We start from the raw sequence: 26412 nt of genomic DNA, 5'->3' as shown, positions 1-26412 counted from the left end.
ATCTACTTTCTCCTTGCTGCTGCTGAAAACAGATGCTCGTGTTGCCTTTGGCTCATGCTTTGTGTCTTGATTGGCCATGTTTTTAGTGGAGCTGAAAGACACCACTGGGTTGCTTGTACACTTTCAGTGTGAGGTTAATGGCTGTTTTAATGGTCTGCAGAGAGGTATTTTGATCCAACTTCTGAATCAATCAACCAACTTTAATCTCCAAGAGGAATTTTAGACAACTATCTGTTTGCAAAACAATATTTTATTAATAAAAAGAATTATAAACAGTAAGAAAGAAACCCCAATTTTACACTGAATGAAAAATCCCAAATAAACTCCCAGAAATGTGCCTCACTTCTTCGCGCTCTGTACAAGAAATTCCACTAGATAGCAAACCTATTCATCCAGCTCTGGATTCCCCAGCACAAGGAGGACATCAACCTGTTGGAGCAAGTCCAGAGGGGACTACCAGGATGATTAGAGGGATGGAGCAGCTCTCCTATGAGGAAAGGCTGAGAGGATTAGGATTGTTCAGCCTGGAAAACAGAAGGCTTCAGGGTGACCTAATTGTGGTCTTCCAGTACCTGAGGGAAGGACTTTTTACAAGAGTATGTAGAGACAGGACAAGGGGGAATGCCTTCAGATGGAAAGAGAACGGGTTCAAATTAGACATTAGGGAAAAATTCTTTGCTATGAGGGTGGTCAGGCACTGGAACATGCTGTCCAGAGAAGTTGTGGATGTCCCACTCCTGAAGGTGTTCAAGGTCGGGTTGGATGGAGTTCTGAGCAACTTGGTCTAGTGGAAGGTGTCCCTGCCCATGGCAGGGGGGTTGAAACTAGATGATATTTAAGGTCCCTTCCAACCCAGGCCATTCTGTGATTCTATGATTTAAAGGTGACTGAAAGTACAAAAAAGCATCGTGCATACTTCTATGCAGAGCAGCTACACGGCTGGACAGACTTACCGATACACACAAAAAATCACATCAGTGATTAAAAAAGCCATGCTTTGTGTAGCACCAAGGAGAGAATTATGTGAATTAAAAAAAATTCACTGACAACTGCAAGCCCTGAAATCCTGAATTAGGGACATGATTGACCAATTTCTGCTTGCAGTTTCATCTCATCTTTTCTCAAGGGAAATTTGTCAATCAGGGCAAAGAGCTCAGCTGGTGTTGCTGGGAAAGGATAACGTTCCTTGTCCATTCCGTGCTTGTCCATCACCACGATGTTGAAATTGTAATGGGGGATCCTCAGCAGCAGCCTGAAAAGTAAGGAACTTTTGTTAAAGCCTGTCACCTACTGCCTGGGCACTTCCAACTAACAAAGGGCAGAACCAGCCTCCTGATTCTGAGCAGAGGAAGGTGGGGATGGTCAGAGGGGGCTGCACAGAGGCTGCTCTGTTTCAGCATCAAGAACAAGGAGTCAGATAAAGAGCAGGTGCCTGCATGTGCTGCAGGCTGTACCTCTGCATTAGGGATGGGTCAAGGTACTGCACACAGCTCTGTTTTTTTTCTCAGACCTCTGACTAAGTATAGCACATGCCATTATCTATTGCTATCACAAGAGTGAAAAAAGGTAAGGCAAAAAATAGTATATACATTGTCTAAGGAAAATCATTGTGATGAAGCTAGAGCTATAGATAGATTATTCCCTTTCTTGGCTTCCACATGGTATAAAATCACAATTAAAAAACACAGGACAAAATTTTTGGAGTCTGCTTTCATTTTTACCAAATCAAACATCTACTTGGTGGTGACTCCAATTTAGGAGAACAAAAGCCACTTCCTAATCAGGGAGGAGTCCTTTTCTTCCTCAGTGGTAAAAGGGGTCATTTAAGCTCCTCTGAAGGTGCAGGAGTAACAAAATCTTATCTGTGTTGCTCTTTTCATCTTTGATTTGAAGGAATAATGAACTGGATGATCCTCAGACACACTGTCAGTCACCATCATTAGTGTGGGGCAAATAAATTCAGGGAGCCATGAGAGAAAATGGTATGAGGACAGAAAAGCTGCCATGAAGAAGAGAGTCTGGGAAGAGGGGTGTTGGAAAGGTGTGATGTCTCAAAATTGACTTTCCTCAGCCTTCTAACAAGTTTGAGCTCTCTAGGCATAGTCCTGTTGCAATTAGGGAGCTTGGCCATTAAATTCGAGCTAAAATAAAGATTAAAGCTAAGCAACGGTGATAGAAAACTACATTCATCTTGTGCCTCATATCACCTAAGGAAAATGCTTACCTTCTAAAAATCCAAATGCTAAACTTCTGAGTTTTCCAAAGTTTTAACTAGGGTACCTGTGCTCATTAGCTTACTGAAATGCCAGTTCTGGTCAATGTTATTATTCAAGATGTTTAAGAGTGCATTTCATATTGATTTAAGTGCCTTCTAGAACTGGAAAGCTGTAATTCACACACTAAGGAACAACTGAGAAAAAAAAAATCAATGGAAAACTAACTTTCACTGAGTGCAGGGCAGGTCATACTATACCCATTTCTGAAATGTAGCTCCATTAAAGGTTGCAGGGGAGCAGGGATGAGGTGTTAAGAGAGCTTATTATTTTCTACAGAGCCACAAGAAAACCATCTCAACTCCAGTAACAGTACTTTTGTTCAGAAAAGTAAAGAGAGATTCTTTGTGCTCTCTTTTTTCTTTTTATAGAGAATATTTTTTTTAAATAGAAAACAAACCCTTCTCTGATGTGTCAGCAATTTGCACTGTTTCCAACTAAAACTAACTCTCTTTTGTCAGGCATATCACAGAATATGTTGCCTAAAATGCTCCTGGACTTTTTTTTCTAAATAACTACTACTTTCCCTGCCACAGTTTCACTTTTGGCTTTTGTTGTCTTCCTGTCTCATGGAAATGCTGGCACTTGAAGTCTCCCTTTCACTTGAAAACCAATCCTCTGCCAGTCTAAACCCAAGTCAAACCAGTTCAGGCACCTCAGTAAAACTGCTGATGCTGCAGCTGGGGTGAGGAGGCTGAGATAATCTCCTCTTTGAAATACTGCCCATATCATTCCTACATGTGAGACTTCAAAGAGCCACCACTGCTTCCTCTTCGGGCCTGGCCACAACCACCAGTGTCTGTAGGATTATTGCTGGTGCAGAGAGGATGGGCTGTTGCTGCCATTTGGGGCTGCCCTGGCAGCTGCTCCACGGCAAAGGCACTGTGGCCTGTCCTGTTTGCATCACACCAACTCCAGCACAAATACAGATATACCTGGAGTGTTTTCGTTGGCAGTACCCAAAAATATAGACCTATCACATGACTACGGGGATATTAAAATCATAATAAATTAAATTAAATAAATATTAAATTTGTTATTATATTTTTATTTGCCTGTGAATTTGCAGTAGCCATCACACAGAGAGTAGAAAGCAAACTAATCCTAAAGGATTCTCATCAACATCTACCTTATACTGTCTAGTTATGTACATTAGAATAGAATATGTATATTTAGAGAGTAAGATGCAGGGAATCAAAAGCAATGCATTTTGTATGATAAGGTGCAAACACAACAGTAGTGAGAGGTTCCTTTACCTGAGTTGCAGGGCAAGAGATGGAGGCAGCAGCTTTACACCTATTCTTCCTATCTGAGCTGGGAACACACCAACCAGTTCAACCACAGTAACGTGTCGGAGGTCTAACCCACACTGTGCTGGCTGGAAGGGTTAAAAGAAGAAACAGGAGTGTAGTTAGGGAGAGAACAGGAGGATGTCTGGAGTGTGCAGCAAGTGTTCATAGAGTCCCATCTTCTTATGTTAGTGAGATGTTTTAAATTGAATCGAGAGCATAATTTGAAAATTCTCTAATTTTCATGGCAAAGAAGTAGAGCCTCAAGACTGCAGGCGATGTAAATGACAGATTCTTAGCTGCTCTAAAAAAAACAACACACAGGGTTCACCTAGGAGATATACAAACTTGTCTTTGTAGTGAACAGATGCCAGGGTATTAAGCCCTGTAATCTAATTTGTCAGTCGAAGCAAGGTATGTGAAATAGAAGTGGACTGCAGAAAGTATTCTTTCATGCCAACTTATTAGCCTACTGTCAAGCACTGGAAAATGTACTATATCCATTAAATTTAGTATCTTAAACTATTTCAGTTTCATAAATGTACTGAATTTTCTTGCAAGTTTATCTAATGGGGAAAAAAACATTTTCTTTTCTTAAATACAACTGTAACTTAAGCCAGCAGTTAAAAACATAATCCTGTTCATATCTCAATGACTATTTATACTGAATTTTGTTACAGTTGTGAGAAGAAAAAAAACAAGGCAAAAACACTTGCTGCTGTGAAAGAATATAGGACTGGTTCCTTTCCTTCCTTTCCCTGAGAACACAGATACATTTTGGAGATATATCTCTAAGTTTAGCAAGAAGCTAGCAAGAGCATCACAATTACAACACCTAAGAAAGACAATTACAATAAGTTTTAATTTTTTTTAACAAAATACTCCAGTGTTATCTCCAGCACTGGACTATTTCTGTGCTGAGTCTCTAGTCCTTTGTTTGCTGGTGCACTTGTTATTTCTGAAGCTACTCACATTTCCTCACATTGTAGTTACAAATTCCGTAAGCCTGATTTACATGAACTGCATCCACTGAAGTGCTGGAGGGTCGGGGTTTTTTTCAACTTCTTTAGCAGCTGAGTGAGGGAATTATTATTGAGTGCAAATTAATATTAAATTAATTTGTGGATGATTGGAGGGGCAGAATTGCCTTGGATTCAGTGACTGGTCAGTCAGAAGCAGCACAATCCAGACTGAAGCTGAAGAGACTGGGGAGATATTTTAACTCAAACTCCTGTGAAAAGGATTAGTCCCAAACCACAACTGTTTCAGCCAGATCCTCCACTGGCTGGAATATAACAGCTGAAGTTTGTGGATTTATATCCAACAGTGGAGCTTGTCCTCTTGTGTCTTTCCTTAAAGAAAAAAAAAACAGTTGCCCACCCCCCCTTAAATGTGTTTTACCTGCAGCATTCCCAGCTGCATCCTGTAGAAGAAGTTGGCTGCAGTAGGAGTTGAAATAATTAGCAGTCTCCGCTTCTCATAAAATTGATCCAGAAGCGCAGCTGCAGTCCTCACATTCACATTAATATTCATGGCTAGAATTAAAATGAAAACAAAAGTTATAGAGTATACTGGAAAGAGATCTATTTCTACAAGCACGATTAGACAGCAGAAACACAAGAACAAGGAACAATAATAGAGAAGATATGGGTGAAATGCTGGCCTCATCAAAGCCAATGATTTTATTGTAAATTGTTCTGGCTGATGGATTGGCTTCAGAATGTGACATTTTGTACAGAGCTTTGAGCTAAATCAAACTATCAGTTGTGAGGTACCATCATCACCATAGGAAAGAGCAGCCGAAAGTGGCAAAACCTTCAGCTCTAAGTGCAAATTGGCAGAGGAGACAAAGATATTGTTTCCTACCTCTGGGATGCTGCAGCTGTATTCCACCCCACACCCACTTCCCAAATTCTCACTGCCCTGAGAACCATTGCTCTGTCAGTCCTTCTGGTAAAGTGGTGAAATACTCACTTACGTGCACAGGTTGGCTCCACTCCTGACCACCCCAAATTGTACTGGCACACTCTAGCTGGGCTTCCTTGCAGCTCGTAGCCACCAATGCAGGAGAACTCGCATGTAGCACCATAGTTATTTCCATCACCTGAACACTTGATGTAGCCATTATCTGGGGCATTTAATTTCACACAGCGCCTGACTTCAAGCAAGAGAAAACAAACAAACCAACAAAAAGACAAGGCATGAATCACCATTTGCTATGAGGGCACCACAGGCCAGTGAAATACCAGTACTGAGGACATTTTTCTGTTTGCTTTCTGTATTAGGTATGTACTTAGAAACCCCAGCCAACCAAAACAAATCCCACCCTGATCTTTTATGTAAACTGAAGTGAAACAGATGTACAGGTGTATGCATGTGATTGTGGTATCACAGTGACAAAAGGTCAAGGAGCATGAAGAGCTGAAGCCAAAACCTACAGGGTTCATTTCTGTAGATTCAAATCCGGATTTGAAGATCTGGACTTGTGAAAGGGCAGCCCTGCTTGACAGATGTGACTCACAATTGAAAAAACTCCTTTACATCTTTCTTGCAGCAGCTCACAAGCTGGGTATCAGCAAGAAGCTTGCAGGAAGGAAGGGGTACGAAGCAGGAGGCAGGAGTGATTAATGAAGCTCTTCCTTCGTGTGCAGGATTGCTGCACCCTGCTGCAGACTGGCCCCCAGGGTCTTGAGCAAGACTGTGTTCTCCCTTTCAGCATCAACACAGAGTTTATATATGCATACATATGCAGATAAATACGGAAATAAGGACATTTCCAAATTGCCTGCTAAACCAGATGCAAATCAGTGACTGTGTTTAAAGGGTAAAACAACATTCTTACCTCTGACTTTAACAAGAAATTTGCAAGTGCCTTTGTTTTCAGCTCTGTCATACACAGTATACTGGATTTTGTGGTCGCCTTCTGGAAAATGTGACCCTGGTGGCAGGCCTTTCAAAATAACACTAAAACAGGAGATAGTACAGGACAGACATTCGTAAGTTGAGCAGTATCTTCCTACAGACAATACTCTTAGGCACATGGTGTGATTACTGGGGATAGTCAGAAGGCTGTGGTGATCCACAGCAGCATTTTCGCCTGGAATTTGCCCCTATCCTGCAAATGAGACAGGAGAATTCAGATACATTAAACACATCCTCAGTATTGGGGCACTGAGGTAAAGTAGTGTTCCGTGTAATTGAAAAGCTTATGTACTCGTGGAGCTGTAGGACCTTGGACATTTAAGGAAAGCACTGCATACTCTAAAAAACATCACAGTTTGGCAAGACTTTATAAAAATAGAGATGTGGTTTAAGGAAAAGCTTCCACAGAATCAAGAGTTTGCCTCTTTTGAGCTGACAACAGTTACTTGTATGACAAATCTACATGGGTCACTTCTCATTGTTTCTTCCTATCAGGCAAAAAGACTTTGGAATTTCTTTATTCTGTCATTTCCAAAATTTTTGTTTTATCAGGTGTAATTTTTTAATGCTGTTAATTGTCATAGAATTATTAGATCAGACCTTTACAGCAATATTGGTTTTAACTGTGCAATGAATTTTTCTTTCTAATATTATTAATTTATAGCAATAAAAGGGTAATACCATTGTGTCTTTCAACACCTTTTTCTATTCTTATGAAGTGTGAATATCTTTACGCTTACAACTTTGAGCTTTTAAGCTTAATCAGCCCACTATTACACTGCTGAAAGCTGTAACTTGCTTATTGAAAAAAGTAGATTTTCTATACTCCTACCATTACAATAATCTCAGCAGATTGGCACAAATCCTGCATGATAAAAATGGGAAAATCAGAGGCAGTAGTACCGTAATGAGTACACCTTGCTGTTCTGGGAAATGTGACTGCGAAACCATGAAAATTGATAAAGAAATTTTGAAGTGTTAAGTCTAAAGTTACTAAAGTTTCAAACAAGGAATGTTATTTTAAAGGTAACTGCAGAACCCCGGGACATCAGTAGCCAGCACTAGTTCAGGAAGAAGGCTAAAGATGATTTTTTTGTGCCACAATTTACCTTGGTTTTTTTTAAGGCAGTCAAACTTGCCTCTGCTGCTACCTCCAGTGCACTACTCTCTCTTCATTGTGTACAAAAGGTAACTTACTGTAAGAAAACTTGTTGACTATGAGATCTGCAAAGGAGCTCCAGAAAATTTCACAGGTCAAAATGCTGTTGTTTATTACATCAGCTCTAAAATAACCACAACAACCTGCTATTTACTTCCTGAACAATTCACCTCCAAGTTGTCAAAATAAGCCTCTTGGATGAACTACAGAGAAAGAGTACCCAGCCACCGTCATCAGCTAAATTTCTAATCAAGGAATAAGAAGGAGAAAACGCAAACATCTACAGATTTTCACCTACTCCGTCAGAATCCCATCAGCAGTGTCCCGTCCCTCTGGGGTGTCCCAGAACACTCTGGCTGTCAACTTGTTTGGCTCCGCGGTTTTCTCCTTCACGCTTGGGCACTGGATTCTCGGAGGTTCGGTATCTGTTGAAATAAATGTCACAGAAATGGGCACTGGTGCACCTGTTGGAGCTATGCATTTTCTTCACAGCTCTTTCCCAGTGTAACCCAGGACCTGGCCTAGACTTCACCAGGCCTCCTCAACACTGGGGATGTCCCAGCCAAGGCATGCGAAGCCTGTACTTCTCACCTTTTTGTAGGAAGAGTAAGAGCTGACAATGATCAGTCCTTTACAATGCAAAAAAACATTAAAACAAGTTATTGCAAAATTCTTTACATAGCTACACTATGTAGTATGTATAGTACCGTCTAATACATAGTTTCTTTACATCAGTTAAAAGATAATGTCAACAAATGGACACCTTTGAACTTCAAGGAGGGATGTCAAAGATTGTATCCAAGAAGCTTCTGTTCTGTTTATCTGCATTCTTCTCTTTGTTTGTCTGTGAGGTAGATATTGTGATTAAGAGCATTTTTAAAGCACACTTAACATCCATTTCTCTCTGCATGATAACTTTTCATGTTACTCTCAACATACTGGTTATTTTTACTGCAGTAATGGCAAAACAAGAAACAACAGAAGACTGGCACAATTGTAATTTTGCAGAAAATTAATGCTGTGTTTGATTTTTTCCTAATAACTCTTATAATAATGCCTTACAGGTAATACAAAAAAAATGTAGGTACATTTTGAAAGACTGTTTATCTGTTTAACACTGTGACTACTATTCAGAAGCAAAGGAACAGTGGTAATGACAGAAGACCCTGATGGAGGATAAAGGTGATGCACAGCTGCTTGTCTTCAGCTACATTCACTGCCAGTCCTGACGCTTTTGTCTCCATTCCTCATGTTTCTTATTCACTCCCTTACTTTTAAAGCGCCCTCCAATTATGTGTGAAAACTTGTTGCACTGCAGCCTGTGAGAGCTCTGCCCTCCTCTATGAAGCTTCATTGCTGAATTAGGGTAAGAAATAATCCAGCCTCACCAAGGCTGCTTCTGGTTCTGATTAGTTCACTGTGGTGACCACTCACCACTGTGGACAGTATAAATCAAATAAATGGGATGCTGGAAAAAAAGCTAGAGCAGCATTTAAGGACCCAGTGCTTTAAACTCTTAATTAATCAGAAAGCTCGTTAAGCTATTTAGTGCGGAGAAGACTGGTTGGTATGAACTAGCTTGGACTTCCATACCATAAAGGCAAACAATGTGGTTACTGGGGGAACCAACTCACCAAGAACCCAGGGGCCAGGCAGCCTTTTTAGCTGGACTTAAACATTTCTGGGGAGGATATTTGCTTTGGTCATTTCAGCTGCCTGTTAGCATTCAACAGGCACTAAATAAACCCAGACAGAATAACTCTGCTTGGAAACAGGTCAAGAGAAAGCAGCTGTCCACCAAAGAGGCTTTCTAACTGCAGTCTCTACTGGGATGTGTTAAACACCAAACAGTGCTCACTGCTCTTTTTTCTCATTCCCTTGTACAAAGTTATGGCCAATTTACAGCACGTTAAGCACTTTGGGCACAGCCTGGCTGAAGGAAGACAGGTCTAAAAAACCCCCAGCCCGTTTAAACAGCAGAGAAGGTGACTCTTCGCGAGCGAAGATTTGGGAAAGGTCATTAACCCTTCGAGCCTGCGCAGTGGATTTTTTAGGTGAGACCCAGCGTGCGCTGAACTGAGCCCACCCTTTAATCCTGAGGTTCATCTGCCGGGGCCGAGCAAACTTGGACAGTGGCAGTGAGGTCCCCAGGACGTAGGTTTGTTTAGAGTGACCTTCTCTTAGATGGATTGCCTTACCAGGCTGACGAGCTCCATCTGCCCGGGGGGCCGGGAATCGAACCTGGGTCGCAGCGGTGAGAGTCCTGCACCCTAACCACTAGACCACCAGAGGCCCCCTTCGGAGACCATCCAGGCAATGCACAAATGACAAAACTGAAACACAACTACGCCAAGAAAATCTTCAATAAAATGTCTGATGTGAACAAGGTGCCCACCTGCAGGTCAGAAAACTAAACTGGTTCCAAAACAAACCCCAACAGAGGAACCCTCAAAGTTGCTGACTCCTGGAGAGGTTTTATTAGAGGGAAAAATCGTCCTGTAAGTGCTGGAGTGTCAGACCCTCATTTAATAAGTATTCCTGGGCAGACTTGGAACCAGGACACACTGCAAAGGTCTCTGACTTGGTAGAGCAAGTCTTAGCTTTTACTGCAATGTCAGTGCTGAAAAACCAATGAAAAGCCAAGCAGATTTATTTAAGCTGTTTAGCAGGGCTATGTATTAAATGTCAGACTCTCGCCTGCAAGGTTTAAATCATGGACATGGAGATTGAGTTTTCATTAAAAACGTGGCACTGTTCAGCCACATTCTGTCATTTTTCTTCACTATCTGGCAGCAGCAACTGGTACTCTGGCTCCATGTGGGGAAGTGGCATTGCAGACATGGCATCAGGAGTTCAGCAGTGGAACACTCCATTTTAAATCAGCCTTTTGAACTTTGTGGAGAAAAATGCAAAGTTTGCAAACAGGTTTTAGGTTTTGGTTGTGGGTTTTTTTTCTTTGGTTGGTTTGGGGGTTTTTTTGTTTGGTTTGGTTTGGATGTCATTTTTTTTTTTAAACATACTCCAGGAATTGGCCATATTAACAATTTCAACAAAATTTAAAGAGCTTGTTGACACTCTCACAGTTTGCTAAAGGTTTACATTTACTTGTTTGTGAATCTGGGATGACAAGAGGAAAGAAACAGAGGGATAGTTCTGAATGCCCACTGCTTGCTTACTCAATGGCCTGTATGGGATGGGTAAACTGTCTGCTGTTCCATGAATATGCTGTTATTGCTGATGACATAAAAAAATGGCTGGAAGATAGTTCAAAGCATTAGTCTATATCAAAAGCATAAAGAGATGAAATCACAAAAATGAGAATGAAAAACATTGTCCTGCTCTCCCCACCCGCCTGCACAAGGGATTGATTTGTATTTCAAAACATCCATTATAAAGGCCTGTGTGATTACTGACTCAGAGTGCAAATCTTGTTTCAGATGGAAGCTGTTAGTAACTACCTATCAATACAGCCTTAGGATATGAGAAGAGGATGACTTAGCGTGGTGATAAACATTTACCACAACCTCTGTTATAGAATGAGCAGGAAAAGGAAACTCTTCCAGAAGAAAAGACATTGACATTTTTAAATTTTCTAGAAGAAAATATGTATTTCAATATATGTTACAGTGCACTAGGGTTATAGTGGAAGTATTATTCAAGTTGGCATTTTCAGCTAACTGATAAGCAAAAGCAGCTGTACATTGATCTTTTTTAATCAAAGTTATTTCAGCAACATGAAGGAAGGACAGTAGACAGTCACTCTGCTTTGTTAGGCCTGAATACTCACTATCTGTAAGGACTTCTGTGACTGCTAAAACTTACCTAATTTTCAGTAATTCAAAAAATATATCTTTTTCACCCTTTTAATGAATACCTATTTTATCAATGAAAGGCCTTATGTCTTTCCTACATGGATCTTCACTACTCCACTGTGAAGCCCACACAATTTTGTGCAAAAATGCTAAGCAGAACAGTAAAAAAGTTAGAGGAAAGTCCCTTATTTCCCAGAGCATTTCAAGTGCAGGTCTGAAGTAATTTTTTATATATTCAATGCCAAAAATTGTGGAATTATGTTTAGTCACATGAAATTTTGTATACTACCTATCAGGAGGTCAAAAGATAACCTTATTAAACAATCTGCTAACTGTATACCTCACTATGTGCATATAGGAACTGTGTGCACACAAGGTTTGAAGGGGCTTTCTCCACCCTATGTGGCACTACCAGAAATTCAATCATAATATTACTTTTACTGGGTTACCTGGGACTTGCAATCACACCCTTTGCAATAGGTACCCTGCATTTTTGGAATAAAAAAGAAGTGTTAGCGTTGACATAGCCTGTTTTTCTTTTGCTTAAAACGTACTTGCTTACTTTACTTTGCAAGACAGCATCCTTTTGTGATAAACATCCCATTACTGCAAACAGATGATGTTCTGAAATTGCCAGGAAATACAGAAGATAATATTTTATAATTTCCAAACTTAAAAGGCTTTGTTTTGCTTCCTCTGCCCACACTACTGAGAAGGACAAAACTTGTTTTTGAAAATGAAAACAAGAGATGCCACAAACAGTCTAGACCTAAGCATCTCATTTCCACATTTGTACAACACCAAATAACAGGAAACCTGAACAAAATTTTATGAACATCAGGCTACAGTGGAGAGACTCCAAAACCATTTGCTAACCTAAACTGGGCCACAGGCATTCTGAGGAAAACCAAGTTATCTTACACAGAAAACACTGAGAACAAACAGTCTACCACCCACAAGCTGAAATTACTGGTAGCCAATTCAGACGGACAAAAAATACTTCCCTTTGTGGGTGGCTGCTGAAGCTTTTATCAGAGGCTTCCCAGAAAAAGGGCAGCCAGCAGCTGAGACTCCATTATCTGCTGAAATTTCATTAGTAGTCAGGAAAGTTAAATTTCAATATTTGTTTATCTCTCTTTTGGTTTATGTATATAGAAACACTTATTCCTGCTGAGGTTCCCAGGAGACCGCTGACTACATAATGAAAATTGCTGGCATAAGTAACGTGAACTAGGCTGAAATTTAAATTAGCTACAACCATGCTGGTAACTACAATCGATTTATATTCCTTGGATATACTTGGAGACCATGATCCCAAGGAAGAAAAACAACAGGTCAGACAATGGATTTAGTTTCAAACCTGTTTTATCATTAAGCTGCAGAAAGCGTGACAGAACTCCAGCACAGAGAACATTCCAGAAAAGCAGCACAGTAATTACAGGCTACCAAGGAGTCACCCAGGAGACTAGCAAAGCATTGAAAAGTGCTGACCATTTACATCAGCCTCATCTTTATTAAAATGGTAATACTTGGAGCTTGTGTGTAAGAAGGATACTCACTTTGGACAAAGTACTGAGTGACAGAACTTTGCATCTATTGGAAAACTGTTCTCTGCTTCCTTAAGAGGGACAGTTGCTTTTTTTCTCCGCATTAGTTGGATAAAAAGGCATTTTGGAGTTTACTTGCAGGAGCTGGGCACTAGCAGGTACCTCAAGATGTGGACTTCCCAGGATGAAGAGCCTGTATCCTACTTACCAATGCAGGATGCTGGCCGGCCACTCCAGGCTTTGTTGTCCATGCACGTCACTATCCGGTCTCCTTTCAGCTGGTATCCTGGAGAGCAGTAATACTCACACCTCGAGCCAAAGTAGGCACCATCCAAACACTTGAAACCCCCATTGGTTGGCATGGACAGGGTGGGACAGCGCTTTTCTGGAAAAGGAAACAAAGTCTTCGAAAACCTGTTATTCCTCCCCTTTAGCGTAACGGGAATGCGGGGTATTACACAGAAATAAAGATGCAGCTGGCAAATGACAAGTGGGAGAAATTCTTGTCTACTGGAGGTTTTTCCAAACTGTTCTTATTAGAAGCATTTGAAATTTAGCTCTGCATAAGCATTAGTGGCCTAATACAACATTTATATGAGAAAAGGGATGACAAGTACCTATTCCTCTCTTCTCAGAAAATGTTTTAATGCAAGACCCCATTTAGACACTGGTACAACTTCTGTCAACTTAGAAAGTCCAAGATGGGCAGTATTTTAAAGCAGTTTTATGACTCTGCCATGAAACTACTTCCACAAACCAAAATCCCAGACTCATAAAACGTTCCCTATTGGCCATGGGCATTTGTACCACTCAGATACTCATCATGCCATGCACCTCTGTAAGATGCTCAGCCACAAACTAATATACGCATCCAATTATATTATCAACCTTTAAAAATCAGTAACAATCCAAAGATCAGTTTCAAAGACAAATGAAAATGTACTGTCTGCTGAACCTGCAGCACAAGTCACACACACAGATTTCGTAGCCACTTACGTTTGCACAGCACTTTCCCAGACCAGCGTTTGCTTGACTGACAAATTAGCTGGTGAGGGCCATGCAGTTCATAGCCTTTTTGACAGCGAATATCACATCTTGTGCCCAATACATTCTTGTAATATTCCCCTTGAGGTGTCCTGCAGTTTGCATAACCGTGTTTCACTTTAATGGGCGAGCACCACGGTGTTTCTGGCACAGAGAAGTAAAAAATCCACACATAACAATCAGAAAAATGTAAAAATTCAGAAACAAACATAAAATCGCTTTGTTTATTCATGGTCACAGAGAAGAAATGGGAAAAAATATCTTAATTTAAAAGTCACGAATCCTCAAAGTGGAGAACGTTGCAGGGAGGTGCAATAAGTTTTACACATCCAAATGTCAGCCCTCCAAAGACTGGCAGCTCTGTTTTTATGAAAAACATTAAAGACTGTAGTCATTAGATTGAAAGGGGTTGAGAGGATAAGTGGGGTTTTCCATGCTTTTTGTCCATGGAATAAGTGTGCCACCATGTGGGCAGTTTGATGACAGCTCAAGTGTTTTTCCTTCCTGTTTTGAAGTAGACACGTCTAACTGCTCTTTGATAAGAAAAGTTTGCATTAGGAACACCTTTGGTCTAGCTGTAGTTGTCAGCTTTCTACACTTAGCTCTCTTAGTGCTCATCCAAAAAAAGATCTTCCCTAACAATTTGTGCAGCAAGGACAGTGCCTTGGCAGAACTCTGTGATGGTTCAAGCTCTCCCACAGTTAGAACGGATGTCACTTACATAAATCATATTGCCAATGACAAGCTCATGTGTACACATCCTTCATGTGCCAGAATAACTGTTCAGTGCTTAAGAACAGCTCCAATTTTGCAAAGTTAGCACTCAGGACTAAGCCTGAACTAAAACGTGCGAAGTGTGCAAGAGCAGCTGCTCCCCTGCTGTTCTCGACAGCTCTGTGGTGCCACAAAGAAACATGCAAATACTCTTTACAAATTAAATAGCCTTCTAAATCTGAAGGCAAGTATCCAATCCAACAGACAAGTGAAGAGCTTTCCAGAAAAATCTGACTTTATACCTCTCTTTAGTAGTAATTTATAGCTTCCAAGGGCAACATGCATTTGGCTACACGTATGCACAAAAGCATATATACATATAAAGCATGTATTTGACAGCACAAACCCCTGCAGTATGTCAAATCCTTTAGAGGATGTCAATGTTCATTCATAAGCATACTATCTGTTTAGCACATATTCAGAAATGGGAACACAAGCTGGGTAAAATTAAATTAAGTTCTAAATGTTCTCAAAAGTCTGAACATCACGTATCCTGCTCTTGACCTCCAAAGATGGGTGGTGACTTTTACCTAATATCATGGAAATGTAGTCTGAAGTATGAGTACCACTTTCTAGTTGCTCCTGGATGCAAGACAGTGATATGGATGGGTCTGTCAAGTCAGAGGAAAGCTGGAATTTGGCTGTGACTTCACAGCTAATGTTCCTACCAAACTAATGAGGAAAAGGGAAACACACGTACATAAAATTGCATCTTTATTAACTGGTCAGGGCTACACTTTAAAATATTCAGGATATGGGTACCATCTTCTTGTGAGGATTTAACATCATACTCTGATGCTGATTGGTGAAGTATCAAGCAGAGATTTTCCCTTCCCAGCCAAAGTTTCACATCCTTTGTTTAGCTTTGACAACAGGGTTCACCAAGAAAATGGGCAGCTTCTCAGTAGGAATTTCCTACACAAGGAGTGACTAAGCCTGTCCCTTTCTCAGTTCCATGATTTGAAAAGGACATACTGGGAGAGAAGGAGGGAGGGATGGAGGGTGGGATTGCAAGGCAAAAAGAGAAAGATGACAGGTCCTGAAATCCTGTGTGACAATGTGTGACATGCAGGAGGGACACAAAAAAAAAATCTGAATTTTGCAAGAAAGATGGAAAAAAGCCCCCAAACAAACAAAACACAAAGACTTTTAGCCTTCATACTCACAAAGTCACAAGAGACATTTAAAAATAATTTCTAGATCATCTTTGGCAGATATTCACTTCTAGCTCTTGATTCCTTTAGTTGTTATGTACATTTTCCTACACTATTTGGATCAGGTCCACACATAAATAAACAAAAATCAATACAGACTGTTTTATTTCTGATACATGGGATATTTATATTCAGAGCACAATGTCTCTAGGACATATTTACACTTCCACAATGGAAACTACATTTTACATCTGTATTTTGCTGTGTTGGTCCTGAATGAACACAGACAGCATCTACAGATACTAATTATCAAGTTTTGTGCTACACCAAGGGCACATTCCTCTAGACTAGCCTGTTTCTGAAGCAGACGTATTTTACTGTGACATGCTTACTTTTATCTTTCACCAATACACATGAAAACCCTTCACAAAGATGTATATTCCCAGTGTCACCAAATACACAGTAACTGAGGCACAGGACACAAGCAGGTCAGTCTAGCAGCACCCAGCAGTGTAGGGGTAGAGTGCAGTTCAGCTTTCTGGCTCAGCCACATAATTCACCTCCTGGAGAAATCCTCCTACTCCTGAGCTAACAGTGTTACTATAATCTCCCCTTCAGTGGTCTCATGACCACAATTTCCAGGTTTTCTGTCTCACTTGTTCTTCTAATGCTCAGACACCCTAAACTTCCATTTATTTACAAGCCCGATCAGGTAGGATCTCCTTCACTAAGGAGGAGACCTCAGTTTTTCAGCAGAAGGGTTTAAATCTGAAGATACTGAGACAACAATGACTGAAGGGGCAGAACTGGGGGAACTCATTTGGGCCGAGCTTTTACCCCAGCCAGTTAGGTAATCCTTCAGCAAATCATTTCAAGATATTTATGCCTCAGGTTTTCCACATGTATAAACTCCAAACGCACATCCAAATGCTGATTTCCTTTGTAAAGGGTGTTAAGACATATATGCTATGCAACATGATCAACAGGCTAATAATAATAATAATAATAAAAAAGGCAAAGCAGTTCTTTCAGGTATTGCAAATTGCCTGAGTTTTTCTGTAAATTTTTGTGGTTTTACAAACACACTTGGCCTGACTAAACAGCTGCACATAAATTTTGAAAAGAAAAAATGGCCAACAGCTAACAAATGCAGTTTAATGCACAAACACAATACTGAAAAAGAAAATGCCTTTCCTGTAGTGCCACTGCAGCTACAGTGGTCTACAGAAACAAAGCAAGACTCTTAGGGAGGGGTAAAATACATCTTAAACTGGACTAAATGATACTGTCAGAAAGAAAAACAATAGCAGACATGCTTTTGGATGCAAATAACTTGCAGAACTTAGGAGGAACATCTGTTTGATCTAAAACATTATAATACTCTAGAACTGATTGTGATTAGAAGGAATTGGGTGAGGCAGGGTTTACAAGGGCCAAATATCTGGGTTTAGAACAATTGATACTGCTGGGAAAAAACCCTAGCTAACTTACAAAGCACATCAAATGATAGAACAAAGTTTGAGATCAAAGTTTGTTGATTTTTAGTGAAGGCACATATTGGTTTTTCAAAGACTAAGCAGCTGCACAGAGTACTTGTAGAATATTAGGTCTGTGTGGAGCCCTGAGAGGTCACAAAGCTGTTCTTTGCCTCAAGGCAAGCTCAGCCATGTTCCTGAAGGCTTTGGGAATTAGAAAAGTTACAGGTTTCCTAGGTATCTCTTCTGAGACTTCACCATCTATATCAGGCTCTGTTCACTTAACTGAAATTTGAATTTTTAGGACCTATGTACTGTTTCTTTGTTTAATAAAAAGTTTGCACCTTAGCACAAACTAGAAAGAACTAGAAATTTCCTCAGTGACACAATAGCCTGAATTATCACTTGGTAGTAAAACATTTCAGGGGGTCGATGCTGTGTTTGAAAACACTGAAAAACAGGCAGCAAGCAGAAAAGTTTGAAGTCCCAGTACTGCCTCTACAGCTGGGGCTACTGTTTGATCAGTATAGTATTTGAGAAAACCCATTAAGAATGAGGATCACCAGAGCAGTGGCACTTCAGCTGTGATGAACACAGGAAATGCTGTACACAGGAAGCCCTTTCTCATGAAATGTGATCACAGCCAGCCATGCCAAGTGGCAGGAAGGAAAGCATTTTTGGGGCATCGTTTCCCCAAAATCCTTTGTCCTGTCTAAACACCAGCCTCAGCTGAGCACTTCCTTCACAAGCAGCATGTAAAGTGACCAGTTGTGCTGTTGCTTGCTGGTACACCAGCCAACAGAGTTGAAGGTTCACCAGGGAGGAAGGGGAAAACTCTTAAAAAATGCTGTGGGCACAGAAAATCTTGGCAACGTTTCTCTGGAAAGCTGAGAAAGTGGACAAACATCCAGATGAAGACAAAAGGGTTTAGTAGGAGGTCGATTTTCACCCCTCCCAGTAAACTGCAATGTTTTGTTTGCAGATGTCAAAGAGGATGAATTTGTGTGCTTGCTTGCAATGTTTAGTGAGTACGTGTGCAAAGAAGAAAACCAATGCCGCTTATGTATGTTGACATCAGTTAAGAAAATCCATTTAGTTATTTGTTACTGGGAAGCTTTATTTGCTGAGCAATGGGTCACACCCAAAATACTGGACTGGACATCTGAGAAGAAGCTCTGAACATTGCCACACAGCCCATTTTTCTTGCTTTGTCATTCTCCACCCCTTTCCCTCAAAGCCAACATAAAGAAGTATGCTAATGAAGACTGAGCCTTTTCTACTCCAATGCTTTACACTCTCAGATTTACATTGTCTGTTCCTCAACATTTGGCAGTAGTGCTTCCAAACTTGGGGCAGTTTTTAATATCTGTGTGAATGAGTCATTATGTTTCACTTACCCTGGTGACATTTTGGCTGACATGAGTATAATTCATTTTGGATCACCATATAAAAGGAAATTATAAAGAAACCACATTTTAACTACTTGCCTGCCCTGGCATGAACTGGCATTGATTTATCTTCATGGTCTCTGGAATTCTTTTTCTATGTGTCTGAAGAGGACCTCATGTTAAAAGAAAAATGAGTTTGCCTAAATAAAGCTTTAGAGAACTATTTGTGCATGTGTTAGAAAGGAAAATGTTATACTGAAGTATTTTACTGGAAGGAACATGAGACATTTATGAAAACAGCAATGAAGACATAACAGCAGTGCTTTCCCCTTTGTTGTTCATAAATGTCTGAATTACTTTATCACTTACCTCTTACACGGTCCATTGATTCTTTGCAGAGAATCAGTAACGTACAACAAGACTCTAATGACCACTATTTTCAAGTAATCAAAGTTATTACAACTCTAACATGTCCACAGATCAACTTAACAAAAAAAAAAATCGGAGTTACCATTTAAAGTGACAAATTAAATGCCAAATTTCTTTACTGTCTGGGCTCCTGAGGGATTTTGGCAGAGGAGACAGGTATTGAGACAGAAGCAGACTTTTTAAGAAAATGGACATAGCAAGTGGAAGATTTACTGGCAGTGGCAAAAAAAGGTCTTAGTTTTGCTGAATAGCAAAGTCTTCCAGAACAGGGAAGAAAACCTGAATTTGCTTTCTAAACATGCCAGTCCCTTCATTCATCCAGCTACTAATTTTTTTTTTTGAATGAACGCATTCATTTTTTAAACACACTTCACTTGGTATTTCAGGTAGCAGGTTAACCTGAAAGGCAAACAATTTTATGGAAAAAAAAAAAAAAGTAATGAAAATCAAGTTCTCTTGCACATACTTCTATACATCACCATCAGTAAGCTCAGGTTTTGAGTCAGCTTAACATTGATGGTTTTGTTGGGATGTATGAAGAAGAAAGAGAAGCTCTTCCTGATTTTCATGACTTAACAACCCAATCTTCCCAGAGCAAAGGCAGGGCAGAATTTACTTACTCAGGTGCATAAGAGAGTTGTGATCAGTACTTGGTCTAATTTCCATTGTTAAAAACAGTAGAAATTAAATCCGGATATAAAAATCCATGAGAAAAACCATGGAGCTAGATCACCAAGATTTTCTGATCCAGGAAAAGAAAAAGAACGAAGCTTTCTCTCAGCAACCAGCTGATCCTCTTTAGCACATAAGCAAAACATTCACCTTTATATCTATTGCGTGCATACACATCCTCGTCATCTTCAAGGGGTGAGTATCCCGATCCTACAATACAAAACAAGAGAAAAAAAACTGCAGCAAGAAAGGAAATATAAATTAAGAATAAAAGAAAGATTTGAGAAAAGACATGCAAGATTAGAATGCAATAATCTATGCAATGTCATCAGCGTGGGCTTCTCTGAAGCTCAGAATCATAGCAGACCCAGTTTATAGTGAATCTGGAAGGAGCAAATGGATTTGATGATCAGGTGAAATAGTAAATTTCTCTCAGTGCTCTTAGAGCAATGCTGTGCAATGTTAAGTTGCACATGTCAAGTCACAGCTCTTCTATTATGGAAAGCCCAGTTGCCATGTAGTTGATCTACTGAGCAGAGAGAACAGAGGAGGTACAGGTGAGGGGGCACATCAAAGGTTTCACTATAAAGTGGTTCTTTAGTGTCAGTGGCTTTTAACAGCCATCAGGCCAAACAGCAGAAGTAAAATGTGCATAACTCAAGTACAACTCTCTTTAACAACCTGTATGATCCTCACACCAAGAACAAAACCCGGAGGTATATTACCTGCAAACACAGGTTACATTCAGATCAAAAACACAGTTTGGTTTCAAAAATTTTTATGGAGTTGTTCAAATAAAGAGACAGTAAAATTTTATACTTTTAAAAACCTGTGCAATGGCTGAAAACTTAAAATAGAGGTAGAAACTCCTTTCTGAAAAACAGAAACCATTTGGAGCACACTACTATTCAATTAATTCACCAATAAACTGCTAGCAGTAGCAAGCAACCAATAAACTGGGTAGCAGTTGGCAAGAAAGCCTTCAAAATATCCCTAAGCAGCATTTATTTAAAATCAGTGGCTTCGGAGCATGAAGTCTAGTCTAAATACTATGAAAGTCCTTTCTACAAAGAAGGGTTCATGCAAATTCCCCCTTTGAAAAATCTTTCTAAAAACCTTGCATGCAACAGGCAGGTACTCAGAGTCTCAGCACCACACTACAGGACCTTCTCATACATAGTATCTCAAATTACAGTTATGGGGGTATTTCACTGCCATTTGCTGACATATGAGACCATGGTCTGTACAAGCTGCTGCCTAAAGTTAGACAAAATTAAATAATTTAGGTGCCTCAATAAGCTACTAATTTCATGCACAAATAACACATCTGCCACTAGACTATTTCTTATTAAAAAAGAAATAAAATAAACTGCACAGAAAACAGTGAAACTTTATTTCTTTCTCTACTGGACTCAAGCAAACCCAGCTCATGTATCTGTAGCTGCTTCACAGGAGCAGCTTTAGTGCAAAGGGTTGGTCTAAAGAAGGGCAGTGCCCTCCACAGCACCAGCTGCAGCACTGCTCACAAGGGTTCTGACCACCTGAAGATGAGACTCTGCATCTCCCAGGACCCTTCTCATCATGTTACTTGCATGTTGGGTGCTGGCACCCAGGACACACCAGCCTGCAGCACTGGGCAGCTCCTTCAGGGAACTGCAGGGAAGCGGCAGAACCGCACGCTCCACATCAGACCAAATTCTTGCACCAAAACTGCAGTTATGTGAACATGAAAAATCTGGAAAATTGTGCTCACATGTATATAAAAGTAACAAACCCCCACAATTCACCTTGAGCCTGATTCAAAGCTTGCTGTTATCATTGGGAATCCTTACATCAGTTTTCAGAAAGCTTTGAGCTGGGACCTGATCAAGTGAACTTCTCAACAGCTTCTCCTCTGAAATCAAGTGGTTTACATATAACAAAGGTTTCCTATCTGGACTTTTTATATTTATTGTTGTGGTTGAATTTCTGATGCCTAAACACTGACATCTGAGAAACTTCTGAACATAAAACCAAAATTTATTGCACTCGAAGCCTGACTGTATTGCATAAAGAACAAGCTGTGATCCCCGAGGGCTTCATGAAGACCTTGATATGTAAATGAACACCTCTCTTAAATATCATTTTCTCTGTCAAAAACTGGGATACTCTTAGCTAATTACTCACTTTGATGGTTATAAAACTGTTACCTCAGTGTTACCACTCTTAATTGTCCAAAATTTAGTGTGCAGTGACTTTAGCATTTAAAATTAGTAAATCTTAGAATTATATGAGCTCTAACATATTTACCTTTCCTTAGACAAGAAGTAATAATGGCTCTTGAATGTCTTCTAACAAAAGCTGGCCTTAAAGAGTTATTCACTGAATAATTTCTGCCCTGAAACGAGGTTTTGTTGATGGAGCTTGACATCTCCGATTTCCAGCTCATTTTCTAGCTCAAAATGAGAAGCAAGTTGTGTCTCTTTCTTAACAAGCAATGTTTTATTAATAACCACAACAGGCTTGGCCTGGGGACACAAGAAAGGTCGTCATTGCCCTGCTCTGGGGCAGTCTTGCTCCCACAGGGAGCCCACCAGCCGACACAGAGCAGAACCTGAACAAACCGGGAGCACTAAGGACAGTTTGGGCATCACCCACCAGCCTTGGACCATGCCATGAAGAACCAGTCTAACCCCAAGGGTTGTCCCTGAAGAGCTGGGCTGGGTCTGGTAGGACGTATCTACACCACAACCACATCACTGCCCTGGGCATAGCAGCACCACCTTGCCCGGAGGTGCCAGATTCTCTCCTGTCTCCACACGACCTTCTTCTGGCACTGGACACACACTGCACCTGGCACTCTGTCCCCTACCTCTCTCCAAATTCACCCACTCACACCAGGCTGTACACCTGAGTTACACAGCAGCCCTCGAACAAAGCCATCCCGTGTCAGCAGACAGCTGCTCTCCTGGCAGCCACCAGGCCTGACCTGCCACCTCATTCCCCACTAGTGCCACCCCACCAGTGACCCTGAGCAAATCACCATTTCATCTCCATTTTCTCAGCCATAAATCAAAGTGTTTCTGCTTCACGTACGCTCAAAATTGGCTACTGAGCCATGTAAGGACAAAGCATTGTTCTGTGTTGGGAGTGCTAAAATTACCACAGTTCAGAAATTGGGTATTTGAGGAAGAATGACAAGAACGAGCTGCTTTGCAGATGTCCCACATCATGGCCCAGGGTATAGCAGCTTCCTGTAAAAAACAGCTGTAGACTTTGTTCTGGAAGATGGCAAGAAAAATGCACAAAGTAACACTTTCATTTTTAATTTAATCTACAACTTAGATTATTCTGTTTATGTTAGGGGAAAAAAGAATTCTTCATTCACAAAAAATCACCACATTTTTATAACTGTATAAATGGGACGCACAGCAAATATTTTTATAACTATAAATGGGATGTGTAGGAAATATTTCTCTTTACGTTCATTGTATTAGGGTGCAGATTCTTAAAGAAACTGTAAGAATTTTAGTGGAAAACACATAGCAGACATCTGTCACTGTGAGCTCAGTAGTCTGTGCTGAATAAACCCATCATAGAACTGCCAGAGAAAGCAGGAGGAGCTATGACAGTAAGCCAGTAAGCCTTCTGACAAAATAAAAGTCCTAGTACAAGAGAAATTCATTATTAAGATGACACATTTACTTTTACTGTTCAAACTGGCAATCTAAAGGGGACATTCAAATACACAAAAGTCACTCATTTGTGCAAAACCAAAATCAGACCATTTCAGAATCAGTTTTGCCAGCGTTTTGTGGTTGTCAAATCCATCCCAAATGTCTTGACACTAGACTTCAAGCCCATTCTCATTCAGCAAAACACTTAAGTATCTCCTGAAGTGATCTTAGTAGCCTCAAAGAGACCACTTGTTCAATGCTAAACCCCCCCAAAATTGACTACAGATGTTTACATCCAACATCAAACATCTGATGAAGTACTCCTCTGCTTTAGCACCACAGCCTACACCCAGTGGAGGCTGCTGTTCTCAGTTTCTCCCCACAGCTCCAACTCCACACTTACAGCCCAGCACTTGCTCTCCTGGCCAGGGGCCTTGGTCAGCTGAAAAGAAAGGGGAGGAAGCAGAGCTGCATTCTTTAATGAGCACAGATTACAATGACATGTCCACATTTGCACACAACACGTGTGTTGAGCAAAACAGGTGTTGAGCAAGATACTTTCTGTATTTCTAGGATATCATCCTCCCCTTTGCCTGATTGTTACTAAGTCTGCAAAAGCTTTGATAGGAGAGTACTTCCATTGCTACATAAAAGTCACAAACAATTTGTCCGTGTTTGCCAAGCCAGAGAAGACAAAAGATAGATGAAGTTTTAACAAGACTTCTGCTGTCCCTCAGTTCTGCTCAAAACCTGACTTCCTTAACTACGTTACTACTTTGTGCACTGTGGATCCTTGAGCAGATAAAAAGGCACTATTCCAGACAAGATCCAAAACTTTGTCAAACTTGTCTGGCACGCCAATTCAGGCCATAGCAAACAAAATCTCTCTAGTAGGTAGGTAACCTCCACAGTAAAACCTTTCAGCTATTACATGGACTTTAACTGGAAAACAAGCTTTCCATTCTACCCTTTCACCTCAGAGACCCCCAGAATGAAAGAACTATTAATAATTGCTTACCCACCTTGATTCTACAACAAAAAAAACTTTGCATGTTCTCTAAACTGAAATCAGGAATTTTCTCACTGGATCATTTAGTTCTGGCAAGCAGCAGCAACACAAGTTTTAAAATAATAACAGAAATCCACAAAAGAAAAATCAATACCAGTAGAAGACTTAAAGGTTTCTTTTAAAAAAGGTTAAAATGAAAAACAAAGCACTATTAAGTGAGAAACATAACATTAAAGTCTGCAACCACAAATAAACATTCACAGAGTTATTCACTGTAAAACCTTGACCCGGGTTGCTGGGATTACCTACACAGATGACAGACAGCAACAGTGTAGTTCATTAAACCAATCGGAAACTTTTTAGTTCGCTGCCCTGAGACAGGACAAGTTCAGGAACTTAAGTACAAGAGGCTACAGCACTTATCCTGCAATAAGGGGTTTTTCTTTGAACATAAGTGCTGTGCTCTCTAGTTTATCACCAGATAGACTGAAGAGTTTCATATCTACTGTACTTACAGTCCTGTAGAATCCATTAAAAAAAGTTCAAACTTTTAGGAGATATTATTATCAATTTATACCATTGAATTTCTTCAGCCTTCTTTTTCTTTCTCATGCTTTTTGCTCAGGGTTTATAAGGATTACATGAAATTGAGGTAGATACCTTAAAAATTTGCAGCAAAAGTCATTGTTCTAGTTTATGATCTGCTGAAACTTGAAGTCTCAACTATAGCATTAATTTGGTCAACAGTGGCTGAATATGAGCCAGTGTGTGCCCAGGTGGCCAAGAAGGCAAATGACATCCTGGTTCATATCAGTCATAGTGTGCCCAAAAGGACGAGGGCAATGACTGTCCAGTTTTGAGCCCCTCATAACAAGAAAGACATTGAGATGCTGGGGCATGTCCAGAGAAGGGCAACGAAGCTGGTCAAGGGTCTGCAGCACAAGTTTTATGAGGAGTGACTGAGGGAGCTGGGGGTTTTAACCTGAAGAGATGGAGGCTGAGGGGAGACCTCATTGCTCTCCACTACCTGAAAGGAGGTTGTAGTGAGGGGTGGGTCAGTCTCTTCTTCCAGGTAAAAACCAATAGGATGAGAGAAAATGGCCTCAGGTCATGGCAGAGAAGGTTTAAAATAGACATTAGGAGAAAGGGTTGTCGAAAGCATTGGAACAGGCTGCCCAAGGAAGAGGTTGAGTCACCATCCCTGGAGGTATTGAAAAGATGCCTACATGTGGCACATAGCAACATAGCACATAGCATTACAAGAGATATTTTAGAAAATCATTTTACAACAACCTTTCCTTCGTGTATAAGGCAATATCTTCAGCTTCTGTAAACTGTCCTTAACCCAAAGAGCACTTTAGAGTGTGAAATAAAGTATGTCAGGAAACAGGACTGGTAACTCATTGCTTTGTCTACCTTAGTGTATTTTTTTTTATGTTACTAACCTAATGGGTCATTTGGCTTCTAATATTCCTAATAAGAACCGTGAAGGGAGATTCTGAGAAAGCATGAGCTTATGCCGCTGCAAAATTCTGGCACAGGAAAAGGAGGTGAGCATTGACTCCGGGGGAAAGCGGTGCCTCTGTGATGATATTTCTGTATCAGAACTTCTTGCCCCGCCTCCCCCGGCCCAGCGGGACGAGACGGCTCCGCTCCCACGCCCCCGGGGGGCTCCTGGCCCCGCTGCCCGTCCCCTCCCCTTCCCTACCCTGGTACTCCAGGCTGGGCCGGGTGCCCAGGGCGAGCAGCGCGGCGAGGCGCAGCCAGCAGCTCCCCATGCTCCGAACGGCGGCTCTTCCCGGCCCAGGG

General features: G+C 40.7%; 1 protein-coding gene across 1 annotated transcript; it reads right to left on the bottom strand.

Moving 5' to 3' along the window:
* Positions 1–809: 809 nt before the first annotated feature.
* On the bottom strand, positions 810–26412 carry SRPX (sushi repeat containing protein, X-linked). Its single transcript, XM_017810877.1, has 10 exons — positions 26312–26412; positions 20089–20148; positions 13999–14190; positions 13211–13387; positions 7942–8068; positions 6405–6526; positions 5541–5720; positions 4964–5097; positions 3530–3651; positions 810–1252 (listed from the first exon to the last, which is right to left on the bottom strand). The coding sequence occupies exons 1-10, from the start codon at positions 26379–26381 to the stop codon at positions 1072–1074; spliced, it is 1365 nt and encodes a 454-aa protein (XP_017666366.1). The 5' UTR covers positions 26382–26412; the 3' UTR covers positions 810–1071.

The sequence above is a fragment of the Lepidothrix coronata genome, unplaced genomic scaffold (genome assembly GCF_001604755.1).
Source record: "Lepidothrix coronata isolate B3197 unplaced genomic scaffold, Lepidothrix_coronata-1.0 Scaffold30, whole genome shotgun sequence".
Taxonomy (NCBI): domain Eukaryota; kingdom Metazoa; phylum Chordata; class Aves; order Passeriformes; family Pipridae; genus Lepidothrix; species Lepidothrix coronata.
This window is presented reverse-complemented; position numbering and strand designations above follow the sequence as displayed.